The sequence below is a fragment of the Cryptotermes secundus genome, unplaced genomic scaffold (assembly GCF_002891405.2).
Source record: "Cryptotermes secundus unplaced genomic scaffold, Csec_1.0 scaffold680, whole genome shotgun sequence".
In the NCBI taxonomy this organism is placed as follows: Eukaryota; Metazoa; Arthropoda; class Insecta; order Blattodea; family Kalotermitidae; genus Cryptotermes; species Cryptotermes secundus.
The window spans coordinates 127,902-144,425 of NW_019731231.1; the positions used below are offsets into that span (position 1 = coordinate 127,902).

Consider the following 16,524-nt stretch of genomic DNA (forward strand, 5'->3'; position numbering starts at 1 on the left):
CCAGCCTCCTATCAAATGGGTACCGGGGTATCTTTCCCAGAGATAAAGCGGCCGAGGCATGAAGCTGATCGCTCACCTCCAACTAATGCCGCGGTCAAGGATTATGGAGCAATACCTCCACTTTCTCTTACGTCTTCATGGCGTGGTACCTAATTAAATGAGGATAAGGACGAATTTACCTTTACCTTTACACCAGGAAGGCCGTATCAAGGAGTTTCGGGCGGACAAGGCATAGACATACAGCAAGCATGAAGGAAGTGAAAAATGGATACAAAATGTTAATTCTAAAGCCTGAAGGGATAAACACACTTGTGAGAATGAGGCGCAGATATAACATCAAACGGACGTTAAGCGGAATTGGTGTGTGGGAGATGAATGGGAAGAGTGGAGGGCCCTCTTGATGAAATGTTGAAATGGAGGTGGTAAATTTCTTGACTGACTTACGATAAGTGATTTCCAGGTTCTTAAGAATAGACTATTTGTAGGTACGACCTATTGGTCAATAAATCCAATTAAAAATCCAAACCCCGTCTACAGTCACTAATACACGTGGCAATATTTATATATTGTGAGGTTTGAAATCCTCGCGACGCTGTCTATGTAGAACTATCTTCTTGAATATGATTCTTGAAACCTGGTAGATGTTTACAAATATTTCGGGAGCAAGCAAACATGTAAGAACTAAAGAGTATACTCCTTGCTGTTATCTCTTTGTTTGTTTGGTTCCCCTGCTTATTCATCGATTCTGAAGCTAAGAGAGTACAACACTCACTAATCCGGTTACAGTTAATCTGGATCAAATAATGAAAAATTAAAAATGCTATTCACAGATGAGTACATACTTAGAAAGAGATCTGGCATTTAGGAAGGCAGATGAGTCACTTGTCTGTTCAGACAGAACACTAACAGTTTCTTCATACCTGCATTATTACGTTAAAAAAAAGTACAATTTCTGAGTCTTCTATTGATGAGTAAATGTGTTGTCTTTTATAGTTTTTAAATAAAGGCTCTACAGTGACATTTCATTATTTATTTTCATCAGCATTATTTGTATCATTATATTTTTAATTTCTTTTTGTTCTAAGTTTCTTGTCTTTTAAGGCAACCTTTTGCTTCACTAATCCGGGTTAGCCAAGGTTTGCCGTGCTTTTCTCCGAAATGTGCACAAATGTATGCCAGACATTACAGCGTCACTTTCCAGAAGATACGTGAAGACATCTTTATTTGTATATTCATTTAAACACCAATGTTTCTGCTTTAACACATTAAATTCTTAATTCTTCCCACAGAGAATATTTTTATGCTTCGTATGGTTCTCACAATAAACAACTTTCGTTTACCTAAATAGTATTAACCGGCTGATCTTTGTTTGGCTTGGACTTAATATTTTCTCTTAGGTGCGAACTGAATTGCGTGTATTATTTAGAAGAAACTCTTTAAAATATTAATGTAGGTATATCTATGTGTATGAAAAGTATTTTCTTTTTCTTGGCACTACAGCCCCAGTGGGCCTAGGCCTAGTTCCATGAACTTCACCGTTCACTTCGGTTTTTTCTAGATCTTACACATTCGGTAGGACTCCTTGGGCGGGTGATCAGCTCGTCGCAAGGCCTCTACCTGTACACAAACACAGAAAAACGCACACACACAAACTAAACATCCATGCCCTGAGTGGGATCCGAACCCACGATCCCGGTTTCCAAGCGAGCGAAGACAGTACATGCCTTAGACCGCTCGGCAACCGTGACCGGCATGAAAAGTTAATAAAATATAATTTTCTTAGGATGTAAAATTTTTTGCTGAAGCATTTTTTCGGCATGGCTGATATTTGATAAAAGAGAGGTAAAAGCAACTTCTGATTCTATGTAGTGCGTTACACACACACACACACAGATATATATATTAAATAGACTATAAATCTAACAGTATATTAAAAGTAACAAATAATGCCTTTGAAATATGTATGCTTTCATGTGCTACATATTTCCACTCTCGCTTAATCCGTTTAAGGTGCACATTTTGGTTGCGGAGCAGAAGTAACTATCGATTTCAAGACAGATTTCCCTCTCTCTGCTTCTCTCTCACACAGAGAGATATAATGCTCATACACGTACGTGATCGCTAAACCATATGCAGTGCCGACGCATAAATATTGTGCCTGGATTTCTGCTGGTATCACACTTTCGACATGCTGAATATTTGAGCAGAACTCGCACACCTGAATCGAAGATATCATCTTTGGCAGACTTGTCTTTATAAATTGTTGTTTTGTTCTTGAACGGATATATTCAACAATGAAACCTCGCGGTTATGATCTTTTCGTTAATTAACAATGAAATGATATTGTAATAACAGAAAAGCAAAGGCTTAAATTTCGTGTTGCAGAACGAGTTTATGTAATAATGGTGCTTGCTAAAAATGCTTCTGGAGATAACTTAAAGGAGTTAAATTAAGAATGTTCTTGATCAGACTATGGTAATGATATTGAATTTACGTTAAAAAAGCATGAATTACTTTTCGTAATATTGGTTTTCATCATAAATTCTACTCAAGGTAACTGAATGTGTTTAAATTAAGGGCACTGGAAATTTGCGGAGATTCATTAAAGGAGAAAGCAGGGTTACCAACTATAATTTGTAAGACTTTTTAACATCCTTTTCTGTAATTTGGAAATTTCGTCTTTAATTTTGTTATGTTGAGCTAATCGTGTATGTAAGAAAGTGCGCAAACAGAATCCATTTAAATCGGATTATGTGTGTAACAAATATTGAATTAAATGTTTCATGTACTTCGAAATTCTTTACAGCGGATGAGACGGGGGTTTGGGACCGTGGCTGAGAAAAATAAGAACTGCATTCTGCTATCCGTGGAAAGAACAACAGACCTCCTCGTCACTTACATACTCGGAGGCAATCCAATGAGCAGGACTGAGTAACCTGCCAGCACCGCATGCGTAATCGAAATTATGTTCAATCGCCTTCTTTTGATCCTATTTGATTCTGGCGTCCGCTTCTTGTTTTATTATTGGGAAAGACACCGCTATGGTATCACAATGTATGTGTCTGCGTGCCTGCCTCATTTGAAGTAATGACGGATTTTTACGAAACGTGATGTGACTTACCATGACACTAGAAAACACTTCAACCATGCGCTTCATAATTTCTTACTATCACTAACGGCAGCATGCCCGTCGTACGAACTTTTGAGGTACTACGTAGAACCTATAACAGTAACACGTAATATAGGGTTCCAAAATTTGATATGGTGATAGATATTCGAAAAGCATGAAACTTTCGAAGGGATATACGAGGTAAAAAGAAAACAACAGGGCGGTCACCAAAAATCTCGTTTTAGCTTTGGATTTTATAACATTCATCAATAAAAAAATGTTCAGTCTAGCTACGTGGAATTTCATGGAAATAGACTATAAATACCGTATTTACGCATGTATAGGCCGCACATTTTTTGCCAAAAATTCAAGAGGAAAACTGGGGTGCGGCTTATATTCGAAATAATCGAAATCACACTTCATTTAAAAAAAATATATCCATAATTAGTAATACAGTGTGTTCTACTCCTGAAATGATATTCCAAGAAAATTATTTTTTCTATAATTTCTGTCTGAAAATTGTGCTGCGGCCTATACACGCACGAGGCCTATACATGCGTAAATACGGTACATTAACAAATTTTATATCGAATATCTGTTATGTGTCGCAAAATATAAACATCGCGTCATTGGAAAACATATCTAATGCGATCAAAATCTGCACAATGGCAAATCAAAATGCATAGAAACGGATGATTGAATACTATAAACTTAACATAACTTATTGCTGCTGTGAGCCTGGAACATTTTAAGGAAAGTAGATGTCAAAAGTTGTTCTGAAAAATTGTCGGGAAATAAAGATAACATAACCTAACATTTACCCTCTGGTCCAGAGGTGGCCACTGCTCTTGCTGAGAACATTTGTATGTCCACTGTAAGAAAGGAAGAGTGTGGGAACCGGATATGAGAGGTGTTGTGAGGTGAATCAGCGTATGACGTCATGATTTTTATATAGGTACCTTCTAGATGCAAACCTGGAAGGGGCAAGGTGATTATGCCTCAGAGCAGCCGTAGCTGAAGTGTATTGCCCTGTACGTAGCAGGCAACATCTTCAGCACATGCAATGCATGTAATCATACTGTTAGGCGCTCTGAGAAATGAAATCTGTATGCTTAAGAGTCAGTTAATAATGAAACCTTCTGTCCAAGTAAGGGATTCGAGGGCAGTTATATAAAGTAACTATTTTTATTCAACGCATGGAGACATGTTTGATTTTTATAAATCCACCGTCTCTGGCTTCACATGCCGTCCATATAATTCTGTGTAGAATTTTTCAAAATCATAATGGGAAACAAGGTCCAAAGAAAAAATCCGATTAGAACATTATCATATAATATGAAGGAATGTATAAAAGAAACGTTCCAATGTCGGAGATAGCTAAAAGACTGCAAGCTACACATACGTATGTTGGAACTTTGGAAGAAATTTTATCTATTTTACAACTTCGACCTGGTGTTAAAGAAAAACTGTATTCTAGGAGTCCAGAGATCATAGAAGTTGTCCGGATGTGGTTTATAATGACGAATTTTATTTACCTGAAGTTTCGCCTGTATTTCAACATTATTTTCAAAGCTTAATTTATCGGTTTAAAACAGTATATACAATATTTTAGTTCCAAATTGCAGTTGGTGGAAATTATCACATATTTTTATGTCACTGAACTTGGGATCCGTATATTTGCATACAACAAACTTCTTTCGTTCTCACTTTACTTGTGGAAAATAGCATATAAAGCCTAGTTAAGTTATGGAAATTTGTATTTTTATATTTGAATAAAAATTTTCAGCAAATAATTTTGCTCACATTTTGTGAATATGCGATATTATGTGGATACAACATGTTAATATGGCTCTGTTTGAAGCCTGATCCCATGCCATTGCATGCTTCAAAGCTTAATTATTAACGTAAGAGCATATATATTTATATATTATATATAATAGAAATACATGCACTGTTCGCTTAATGAATCTCAGTCCGCAGAGCGCTTCAGTTTCGGTATGAACATTTTTTCGTCCAAACGTCTATAACTTCATGCAGCATAATCTCTGAAATTTCTTAATACGTGTGTAGTTCATTATTATATCACAAACTATAATTTAGCTTCGAAAACCCTTAAAATGAATCATCATCATCATCATCATCATCATCATCATCATCATCATCATTATCACTGGCACGACAGCCCCTTTCTGAGCCCTGGCTTTCCTCAGGATTGCTGACCATTCTTCTCTATTCGATGCTACATTCCTCCAGTTCTTTACACCCAAAATTCTTATGTCCTGCCACACACATTCTTCCCATCTTAACCTTGGTCTTCCCCACTCTCCTATTTCCTTCTGCTTAAAATGAATCACAAAACAAAAACTTCCATTGTTTCTTTTATTTGCTAATTTATTTACACAATTTGGAATTTAACGATACAGATTTTATCCAGCTGTACTCTTTGGCCATCTATTGTAAATAAATATAATAACTCTATAAATTTTAAAAGGTTTTTATATTTTAAAAGAGAGGACTTCGGGACATGTGTTTCGTTCTTCCGTCTATATCTAGGATTACTGGTAGCCAAACTGTGTGAATAACTGACATTATGTTTTAAATCCGTATATATAGATAAAAGGAGCTGCACTTAGGGCGCGAGTGTATTAATCCTAGAGGAAGACGTATTCATTCTCGCGTTGTTGAACGATGCTTTATGAGGTCGGTTAGGAGGCAGTAACAGCATAATTCAAGCACATCAGGTACCTATAATGCGTTAATTGGCTAGTTGAACTCTCGTCAAATATGTTATGTACTTACATTTCCTTCTGAATTAATGTTTTCCTGTAAATAGGAGTATAAATTTGACTGCATTTAGTAGCTGTAATTTTATTACAGGGACCTCCATTAAAATTCACATGCCTCATATAATAGCAGGTCATGAAGTTTTTCTAATGTTCACACTTTCAAAAACATTACAAGTTTTTTTTTAATAAAAGAGATACGCAACTTATATAGACTGATTGCTATTGTTTCAGTGAATATAAGAATGCTGAACATTTTTCACTGACGTTAACATTTCAGACGAAAGACCTGTCTCATGCTGATGCTTATATTCTGATTTGCTACATAATTAAATATTCATATTTTCCATGGAGAGAAAAGGTTTTTCACATAAACTGAACATTTTCAGCCGTTTATTAGAAAGCACGTAAAGTACAATGGACACTTTCACTGACTGGCTATTATCTCTTTCTCTGCACACAGGAAGATATGGTGTGCTTGTCATGCACAGCCACCGGTGAAAGAGTGTGCTTGGCAGCCGAAGGCTTCGGCAACAGACATTGTTACCTGGAAACCATAGCAGATAAGGTAAGTCTTCATTCAGATCGAGTTTCCTATGACGCGTGGATGTTATGACGACATGTCGGGTAGCTCTAAACTTTTCAATAATGTGATTAAACTTTGGGCTGTAGAACGTCGTATTTCTGATAGTATTCTGCATGCAGATTACAAATATATTATTCTTCAACACCGCGAAGAAGATACAATAAAAAATTAATTCTAACTCTTGTGAAGGAGCGATAGCTAGAATTAAATAAAATGGAGACTCGTATGAAATATGCCTATGACTCTGTATGAGATTGTGTGTTCCGGTACAAAAACCGAATTCTACTGGAAATAAAATCCACCAAATGCATTTTCATCGGATTAAGCACACTTGTTCTCACAATTGATTTGCAGATTATTTAACGACGCTGCTGATATACAAGATTCTTAGTCAATAACTGCAGTTGTTGATATATAGTCGTAAAATAATAGGTTAAGTATACGTCAGCCTCTTTCGAACTGTGAATTTAAGATAAGATTACTTTTATAAATGAGGACTTAGCTGAAAACTTATAAATAACGGCAGTAAAACGGTAGGTATTGTCTCTTTGCGTCGGCTGTATAGTGTCCATAAAGAATTCAAACAAATGTCTTCATTGCATTTCAGAAACCATGCTATTATAATTTATAGACAATAAAATTTCATCATAACCTTAATTTTAACGACATCACAACTGTAAAACTGCAATAATATATGCTTTATGTATTGCTCAATATATTTCACACCCCTCCGTAATTACAAACCTCATGAAGAGCAAAGAGTCATGCACTAACTCAATTTTAATATATGCTTGAATATTGGATTCACTGGCGCAGCCCCAGAGCTGGATACCATAACTCCAAACTGGACGTAGAGTTTGTTTGTACAGTGTAAGTTTATTGTGGACTGATAGCTCAGAATTGCGTCCAAGCAACCAATACATATTTCTGAACTTATTGTTGAGCTCATCACGTTTTTTCTTGATATGCTCTTTCCACTGTAACTTGGCGTCTAGAGTTATTCAAAGACATTTCGCTGTGTTGGCGCATGGAACTTGAGTGCCATTGATGAAGACTGATTGTTGTGTAATCCTCTTGTTTGTAAAGTCAATATGTACTGATTTGGATTATTTGAGTGGTTCCTATATAGACTGCTTTTATATCTTGATGCATATGCACAGCGGAAATATTGTCATTGCCTTGTTACATTACATGCCAATAACCGCCCAGCAGATGAGGTACCCCTGGACCTGGCTTAATAATGATTTAATTGTATTCACTGTTTCAGAACATCCCACCTGACCTGTCACAATGCGTGTTCGTAATAGAACAAGCCTTGTCAGTTCGCGCTCTTCAGGAACTAGTCACCGCTGCCGGCTCAGAGACGGTAAGGTCAACTGGTCTCAGCATGGCTCCAAACTGCCAACATAAAACAGAACGTACTAATCACTTAAAAAGCTTGTAAATGTCACAAATGGACGTGCTGCTGAATTCGATGTGCATACAAATTCGGTTGTCTCGCCTTTGTTAATAGGAAAAGAAATATTTGACGTGGAAAAGCGAATTTGTTTGAGTTATCAGTGGATACCTTCGTGTCTGAATCTTCCTGATTCATTCTGATGTCAATATAGAAGCCTATGTTGCTATTACACTACTGTACTATTATACTTGTTCAAAGATATTACAGTTCAATATGAAGATTATTTCTCTATCAGTGTTACTTTGTGTATCTGTATAATAAAAAGTGCCTAATATTATTAATTTCTGCCCATTATAACAGTATTAAAATGCACTGAAAGTGATCGAAATTAATTAAAAGGAGAAAATTAATTACATGCCCTAACAACATGTACAGCATGCATGGGTGTATGGATTGCTACTCCTAATATGAAGCCAATTACACAAAATTAGCTGTTATTGACTTGTGATTATTTTAAGGGAGAGTTTTGAATATGAGTTTGTTTTCCTTGTGACTCTGAATTTTTCATAACATTCGGAGTCCCCGCGTCTATGTTCTGGAACCTGGGCCTCCCTGCCGAATATGCCACATTTGAAGCAGTACTTTAAATGGCAGATATTTGAATTCAGTAACTGTACGCTTCAGCATGAGAGCAAGATATATCATCTGCGTAATAATGTACACAGCTATGAGGAATGCGAAATATGATCGTGCCTTTATCCTGCCCATATTTTCATATTTATATTTGTCATACAAATCTTATTGCTTCGGAGTTTCTACACCCAGATGAATATTAATTATCCTACTGGAGCCAGAAAACATATGAATTGGAAACCCGCATATATGGTAGAAGAAACTCGGAGAGAAAAACACGAAATAACTTCCGGTTTCAGGAAAGATAATATTTTCAGATTAGCACTGCTCGTATCCCCTCAGTTATCCTGAACCTGAAGAAAGTGTCATCCCATTAAGAAGTGTTGGCTTGTTGAGAGTTAATGAATTCATTTGTGGTTCACTTTCATGAGAAAACTTGCAAGTACTGAGTAGAACATAATAAATGTTTAAAGCTGCAGGAATGGTCATCACGCGGCTTGGAATTCCTCTAATCTCTCTTATGTTCCTCCCAAATAATGTCGCCATTGTTAGGCATTCCAATTGTTTGAAAACCAAATCCACATTATTGTACTTTATGTGTTATTTATTATAATGAAACCTTTTATAGAACGTATTGTAAAAAAGTCAAGGAGGATGACATGGGCAGGGAATGTAACACGAATGGGGGGAGAGGAGAAATGCATATAGGATATTGGTGGGAAAGCCGGAAGGAAGGAGACCACTGGAAAGGCCAAGGCGTAGGTGAGAGGACAATATTAAGATGGATCTTAGAGAGGTAGGATGAGATTCTATGGATTGGATCTGGCTCAGGATAGAGACCAGTGGAAGGTTCTTGTGAACACGGTAATGAACCTTCGGGTTCCATAAAATGCTGGGACGTTCTTGAGTAGCTGCACAATTGGCGGCTTCTCAAGAAGGGCTCAGCTCCATGAGTGAGTGAGTGAGCAGTTGCAATAGAGAATTTTCGTAAAAGTATTTTATGTTCTCTCAATAGGCTTATTATTTAGTGAGATTCATGTATGTACTGAGACATAAGTATGACATTCCACAAAGTACAAAACTGTTAATATCTCGGAACAAACATAAATAAATATAATTGTATAAAATAGTCGAAAGTCCTCCTTATCTAAACACGATTTTCCTTTTATTTGCCCGTACATGAACTGATTTTATTACACATAAATCAAATGCAGTTTCAATGGCTGCAGTACCTAAATTTACTACACACCGACTGCTAGTCATACGAATGTTTGCATTATATGAAGATACCCAACAGACTGGTCTAGACTTGTATTCGGGGCATAGGTTCGAATCTCGGCCGAGGCATGGATTAACCCGAGTTCTTGTGATTTCCTTCAATTCCTCCAGACAAATGCCTGGATAATATCTTGATTAGGATATGGTCGCTTCCTTTCAAACCGTTTCCAATTCATCATTCATCGATCGACGGTTTCAGTATTGATAGCATAGCGTCTTAAAATAACTCACAACCACAGGATTACAGCAAAAGATGTAACAAATATATATTATACTATTATGCTATATATATATATTTGTCAGTATATCATCATACAACTGTTACAGTATCGTGTGATCTATGTAGAACGGAATGAATACTTGCTGTCGCTCTTCATAGTCCCATATATATCCTGTGTTTTTGTTCTCTACAAAATATTGAATAAAGAGCTGTATTATTTTGTGTTAAACCACTGGTATTATTTAAACATGTACTTCTATCAATAATATTAATTGCACAGGGCACATGACATCAAATAATAATTTTTGTTCAACAGAGCATATATTTTCTTTTTCAGGAACAAGAATCTCTCGTAAGTACATTTTCTGAGGTTATGAACTTCGGTTTAAGTTTATTTTAACACGGTTTTTTAATCATTTTATTTTCTCTCTTTATTATTCCTCTCACTGTTCTCAGAGACAGAAGTGTTCAAGATAAAACATGGTATCAGCAGCCGACAGACATGGCCTAGATGGGTGGCCAAACAGCGTATTTAAAAAAAATTGTAGTCTGAACAGAAACGTACGAACCACCTTTTTGTCGCAGCCATATTCATGTTATGAATATAATTTCCTTTAACATTTTTATAAGTGTGAATGACAGGAAAGGATAGTGGAATTGATTTAATACGAAAACGATTCCCTAAACCACATCTAAAAGGACAGAGATAAAAATATTTCAGAAGAATATGCTCTGTCTTTCATTCAGATTAGTGTTTACAGATCCGTATATAAGGGTTACAGAACATTAAGAATGCATTCTTTCTGCTTGAGAATATTCACATACACTTTCAATCTTTCGGTCAGTATTTCCAATTGCCTGATGAATTAGAAGTATTTTATTTTAAAAAATTAGTAATATATGCAGGAAATTTCCTCGTGTTTTGATCCTTCGGTACATCTACTTAGCTTATGTGACTCGTTATAGATCAGTTTTCTTGATTTTCATAAATACTGATCAGTTGCAAGTTCATGTGTTTTCTTTAGCACGAACAACACCAGTATTATTGTCCAATAACATTATAACTGCCCTGACTTCCACGTCTGTTGGACAGGCCAGTATTCTTGCTCTGAGAACCGTTTCTGTTTGTCGACGCAACTCACGTACCGGTTCTTCCTCATACTTAGTACTCCTACCTGTAGCAGTGCATGGTAGACAGTAATACGTACATTTTTCCAGTAACTTCCTTTAAAGCTATTACTGTAATTTCTTCAATCTTTCTAGTAGTGTGATTATTTAATGTTCTCTTCGTAAATACTCAAAGGAAATGTTCCATAGGAACACGCTGTAAGGTCTAGGCGAGTGTTTACGAACGAAACAACCCGTAGTGCTTCTGCAAGTTCATAGATATTTATTTCTCTCTGATATTTTGGCCTTTCATTGGATTTGTACTAACAGAGCTTTAAGTTCTCAGGGAACGCGAAATTGTGCTCTACGTTCTGGCTCCCAGTTGGTGTTTCGCTCACAGTTCTCTTTCTATAATTGTGTCTGACTTCAAGCAAATAACCTAAAACGTTTAATAAATAAACAACTGCCTTATTTTCTAACAACCTTTCAAAACTAAATCACTGTGTGGTTTCTTTTACTTAAATCTGATGTGAATTGACAATATGAATAAGCTTCACTAATCAGGATTTGTTGGCATATTAATCGCAATGGAAATGTTGAAGTGTTTTATAAGTTTACACTGGATATATAACATACGCAAAAGAGGTTGCATGTCAAGCATAAAGTGGTTTTGGAATGAGTTTTGTGTGAACTTCAACTTTGGAAGCAAATGGTTTAACTTCGGAAATTCTCTTCATGCCATTTCAGAACGAATGCAGCACATCCGCTCTTATGATGTTATCACTGCATTAATAAAAGACATAAATGTGTGTACAAATCTCCTGCATTTTGTATGAAAGTACTTTTACATTAAATGCTGTTAGAATTGTGGGAAGGGAAATTATACAAAATATTCTTTTGTCACAATTAGTGTACTCTAGACTTATGTCACAAAATTTAATTAAATTATAAAACCCTGAAGGGAGGCACGAGGTAGCGTAGTTTGTTAAGGCATTATGCTAAAAGTTGGGAGGTCGCGGTTAAGATTCCCGATGAGGTCACTGGATTTTTCAATTGATCTAGTCCTTCCAGCCGCACTAGGGCCCTGGGGTCGACTCAGCCTCCAATAGAAATAAGTACTAGGAATCTTCGTTGGGGTAAAGGGAGACCGGCGCATAAGGCTGACAACGTCAGTCATCTGTCAGCTAATTGTCTAGAAAATGTGGGAGACTTGACGTCTCACAACCCCAGGCCTTCATGGCCTGTTATAGGGACAGCTTTACCTTCTTTACCTTTTGACAAAACCCTGAAGTTTTTATTGTTATTTTCAGCATTGAACGAGCTACGTTGTTTTGGGGAATTAAAGTAACTACTTCTCCCAAAAGCTGGCCGCTTTAATCCTGGGAACAGAGTTTCCGGTAAAAATTGAATAGGAGATGGTCCCCAGAAATTCTGAGGATCATCCAGCCTTCTGCCTGGTTGGTTCCGCGGGCTTCCTGTCTGGGATAAACCGGCAAGGGCAAGAAGCTGATAATTCATCTTCATCTAATACCAAAGTTAAGAATGCGTGGAATTATACCTCCACTCGCCAATTCAACTTCACCATGTGACGCTGAAAATTAATGTTTCTTTTATTTTCACCACAAGGATAATACAGGACAGGAATATTCACCCCGGGGAATTTGTACACGGTTCAGTTAGTTGGAGATACAATAAAATTAAGGCATTTAGATTAAGAACCCTCATACAGTCGTTTTAATTATGTTAAATAGCATGTATTGATACAAAAAATAATTTAATTATTCTAACAAAGAAGACGCATTTTCAGCGTCTGACTTACAATGATGTATTTAAACCGGCCTATGCAATTTGAATACATAAAATAGATTGCCCTCTATGAGAAGAAAGACTGCGAGGAACTGCAATGCAATGTTCAAGACAACTAATTGTAGGTACCAGAACACTGTGAACATAAATTTCATTCTAAGGTGTACCTACCGAAACAATAAATACACTGTACATACAAGTATTATGTTTTTGGACATTATCCATCGTTACAAACTTTTAGATCTTACACTGTACATAGTTAAGAAATCGCCTCCAGAAATGACTTCGTGTAAGCTTCTATGTTTCACTCTTCCGATTATTTCGTCCCATTAAATTCTTTCGGGTTAGTAGCATCTTTATAAACACAGTTATCTCTACGGCGTGTCAAGATAACTGCTGAGCATTTAACTGTTAAGTAAAGTAAAGTAAGTAAAGTNACGGTGCCAAATCCCAGAAGACTACTTTCTTCATAGTCACCGCCGTGAAAGCCTCAAATCTTACACAGTCGGCTCAAAGATGGCGGTAAGTTTGTCACCCTTACGCGCCGGCCGCGCTTTACTCCCCAGGAACTGTTAAGTAGCATCATTATCGTCGAGATAGCCCCTCCTGATACGCTTTGTCGCTTCAAATGTTGCAGCATCAGAAAAGGAATATGAAAGAGAAATTTGACAGATGGAAAAGATGGAAGAAGTTCACATTTTGTTTGTTACAACGAATTTAGAAATTGAATAATCATTCCACAAAATTATCATTCTAGAAGAAAGACGATCCGTTATCGATTAATTACTGCAGTAGAGAATGCAGATTGGCACTCCAAATATAAAAGTTCTTTTAAACATGTAGACTTAATTACAGCTATTTCATGTTCTTTAGCATGGGTACGAAATTTGGTTCAACGCCCTAAAGGAACAATACAGATTAAAGATGTTCGAGAATAGGATACTGAGAAAAATATTTTGACCAAAGAGGGAGGAAGTAGGATGAGGTGGGCAGGTCATGTAGCATGAATGGGGGAGACGAGGAATGCGTATAGGATATTGGTGGGAAAACCAGAAGGAAAGAGACCACAGGGAAGACCAAGGCGTAGGTGGGTGGACAATATTAGAATGGATCTTAGAGAGATAGGATGGGATGGTATGGATTGGCGAGATGTGGCTCAGGATAGGGACCAGTGGAGGGCTCTTGTGAACATGATAATGAACCTTCGGGTTCCATAAAATGCTGGGAAATTCTTGAGTAGCTGCAGAATTGGTGGCTCCTCCAGAAGGCCTCAGCGCCATGAGTAAGTAAGTAAGTAAGAGGGAGGAAGTAACAGCATGTTGGAAAAATAAGTTAATGAGAAGCTTTGTAATTTGCATTCTTTTATCAAAGATTATTAGAACAGTATAATTAAGGAGCATGTGATGGGCAAGAACCACAGTGAAGATGTGCAAAATGCATATGAAATTTAATTGCAAAATCTGATAGGAATAGGCCACTTGGGAGACAAAGTTGTAGACTGAAGAGCAGTACGTATTGAAACTGGTCTTAAGGAAATAATGTGTGAGGAAGTGGAATGGATTCAACTGGCTTTGAATACAGTCTGATGGTCCAGTCTTATGAGTATACTGAATTTCTGGTTTCATAAATGGTGCGGAACATCTTAATTAACTGAGTGACATTTGCTTCTCAAGAAGGACTAAGCTCCATAAAGTTAGTTAACTGTAATTGCGGTTTCTTTCTTCATACTATATTTTTACAAGCATATGTGTGTATTTTTCCATCTTTTCACTGGGACATTTATAGGAGCCTGTGCCTGTGGCCCCAGAACATGTATCATTTCAGACGCTAGTTGACCTGCTGAACATCAAAGTATGATTTAAAATGACTAGAGAAACATCCTTCTTATATTCGGAAATCTGTTGCAGTTAAATGACATATTTTTCCTCAGAGCTCTGCTTTCTATATCCAAAGGATCAGCCTACACATGCTTCATCCACAGGACAAGCTGCTTATATTACAATATTAAAAATATACCTACTTAAGATGTATTGTTCACACTGCTGTATTGTAACTGCATAATGTGTTCATCTGTACCAATCAGGATATAAGACAATAATGAGAGTAGAGATGACAGGTTCAGAGCTGGGACGTGATGAATTACAAATTTTAACAAAATCAGACAGATGAGTTTGGTAAGACAGAAATAATGACTTCATAAATTCATTCCTTCTTTGACTCACTTAGAAATTATAAGTTCATCACCAAAATGGAAGGTTATCAGAACATGAACTGTAACCCTTAGGCATTTATTGTCACTGGAGCCAACAGATCAACGGTGTAAGAAAGAAGGGATTTATGATTCTGGAAACTAAGGAGAAATAATGGTCAGTAAGGTTCACTTTCTTCTGTTAATACTCCATGGGAACACAAGTCAGAGTTTGAGTCCACCTGTACAATTTACATCATATTAAAATATGAAATCAACAAGATCCCTGTATTTTCATTCAATGAACCATGAACTGCTGATGTGACAACACCCCTCTCAATAAAAATTTGATGTTAATATAATTACTTCCAAACCAAAACCTCTCTCTGAGAAGTCAATTTTAGTTTTGAGCCTGTTAATAATATAATTTAAAGATGGGAGATGCTGTGGATAAAACTGCAGATACTGGAATATTAACAATACATTTCCATCAATTTTAAGATCAGGGTTTTAAAAATCATTAATGCTCACTGGCTAGACGTGTACAAACCACACTTTCAGCAGTAACTATCAGTGTATGAAAACCTCAAAATAGAAATCTTACAACCAAAATATTTCATATTTTGTGGAGTGTAATAACTTATTTTGGGACACAAATTTCTCCTCTGTATTAAAAACTTAGATTTTATGGGTTTGTTTGGCCTAATTCATAATTATTTTTTTGGTTTCCACAGGGTAAAGGTACTGGATCAGGCCACAGAACTCTGCTATATGGCAATGCCATTCTTCTTCGACATCAGAATAGTGATATGGTAAGAGAACAAAACAATCCAACAAGGTTTTCTTGATAAATTAAAGTTACTATGACAGAAAAGTACCACAGCACATCAGCTGTACCAAATAGCATTCTGGGGACCTTGGTGCAGTGAAAGAGTTTAAAGGGGGGGACACGATTGTGTCTCACACCCTCATCCTTCGCAACACTAATCCTAAAGACACTAGAAGTGCTCACGTCCATTACCAATAATTTAAACTTCAAAAGTCCTTTTTATTTAATTCTACAAAGATCACTACCACTTAGCAATGCAAAAGTGCTGAAATAATGTTATTAGGTACATGAAGAAAAATCAGTAAAAGATGACAAAGACATATAGATGTTTTTTAAACGTTTCTGTCCTCAAGTTCATTACAATTATTCTCTTGCTCTTGAGGAGTTAAAATTACATACTTTATGTACTAGGAGACATCGCCTTGATGCTCTCTTTCTTATTCAAGTTTATTTTGGCTCTAAATTCTGCCCTTCTGTCCTGGAAATTGTTGGTCTCCGAGTTCCTGCTCGGTATATCAGAGATTTTGCATTGTTCAATGTTTGCCCTTTATTTAAGAATTGTCCCTCTGCTAGATGCGCAGCAGCT

The 16,524-nt window shown here is 36.6% G+C and overlaps 1 protein-coding gene across 7 annotated transcripts in view; it reads left to right on the forward strand.

Annotated features, from left to right (window-relative positions):
* The window catches only part of LOC111866591 (ryanodine receptor), a 256,073-nt gene that overhangs the window by 32,586 nt on the left and 206,963 nt on the right, over window positions 1-16,524 (forward strand). For 4 of the 7 annotated variants that reach the window (XM_033752342.1, XM_033752343.1, XM_033752341.1 and 1 more), the window contains exons 2-4: window positions 6,356-6,460; window positions 7,746-7,844; window positions 15,844-15,921. In XM_033752342.1, coding sequence (XP_033608233.1) covers window positions 6,356-6,460; window positions 7,746-7,844; window positions 15,844-15,921 — 282 coding nt within the window. Of the gene's footprint in view, window positions 1-6,355; window positions 6,461-7,745; window positions 7,845-10,345; window positions 10,361-15,843; window positions 15,922-16,524 lie in introns of all 7 variants that reach the window. The other 3 variants (XM_033752340.1, XM_033752339.1, XM_023855690.2) reach the window with 1 other exon arrangement.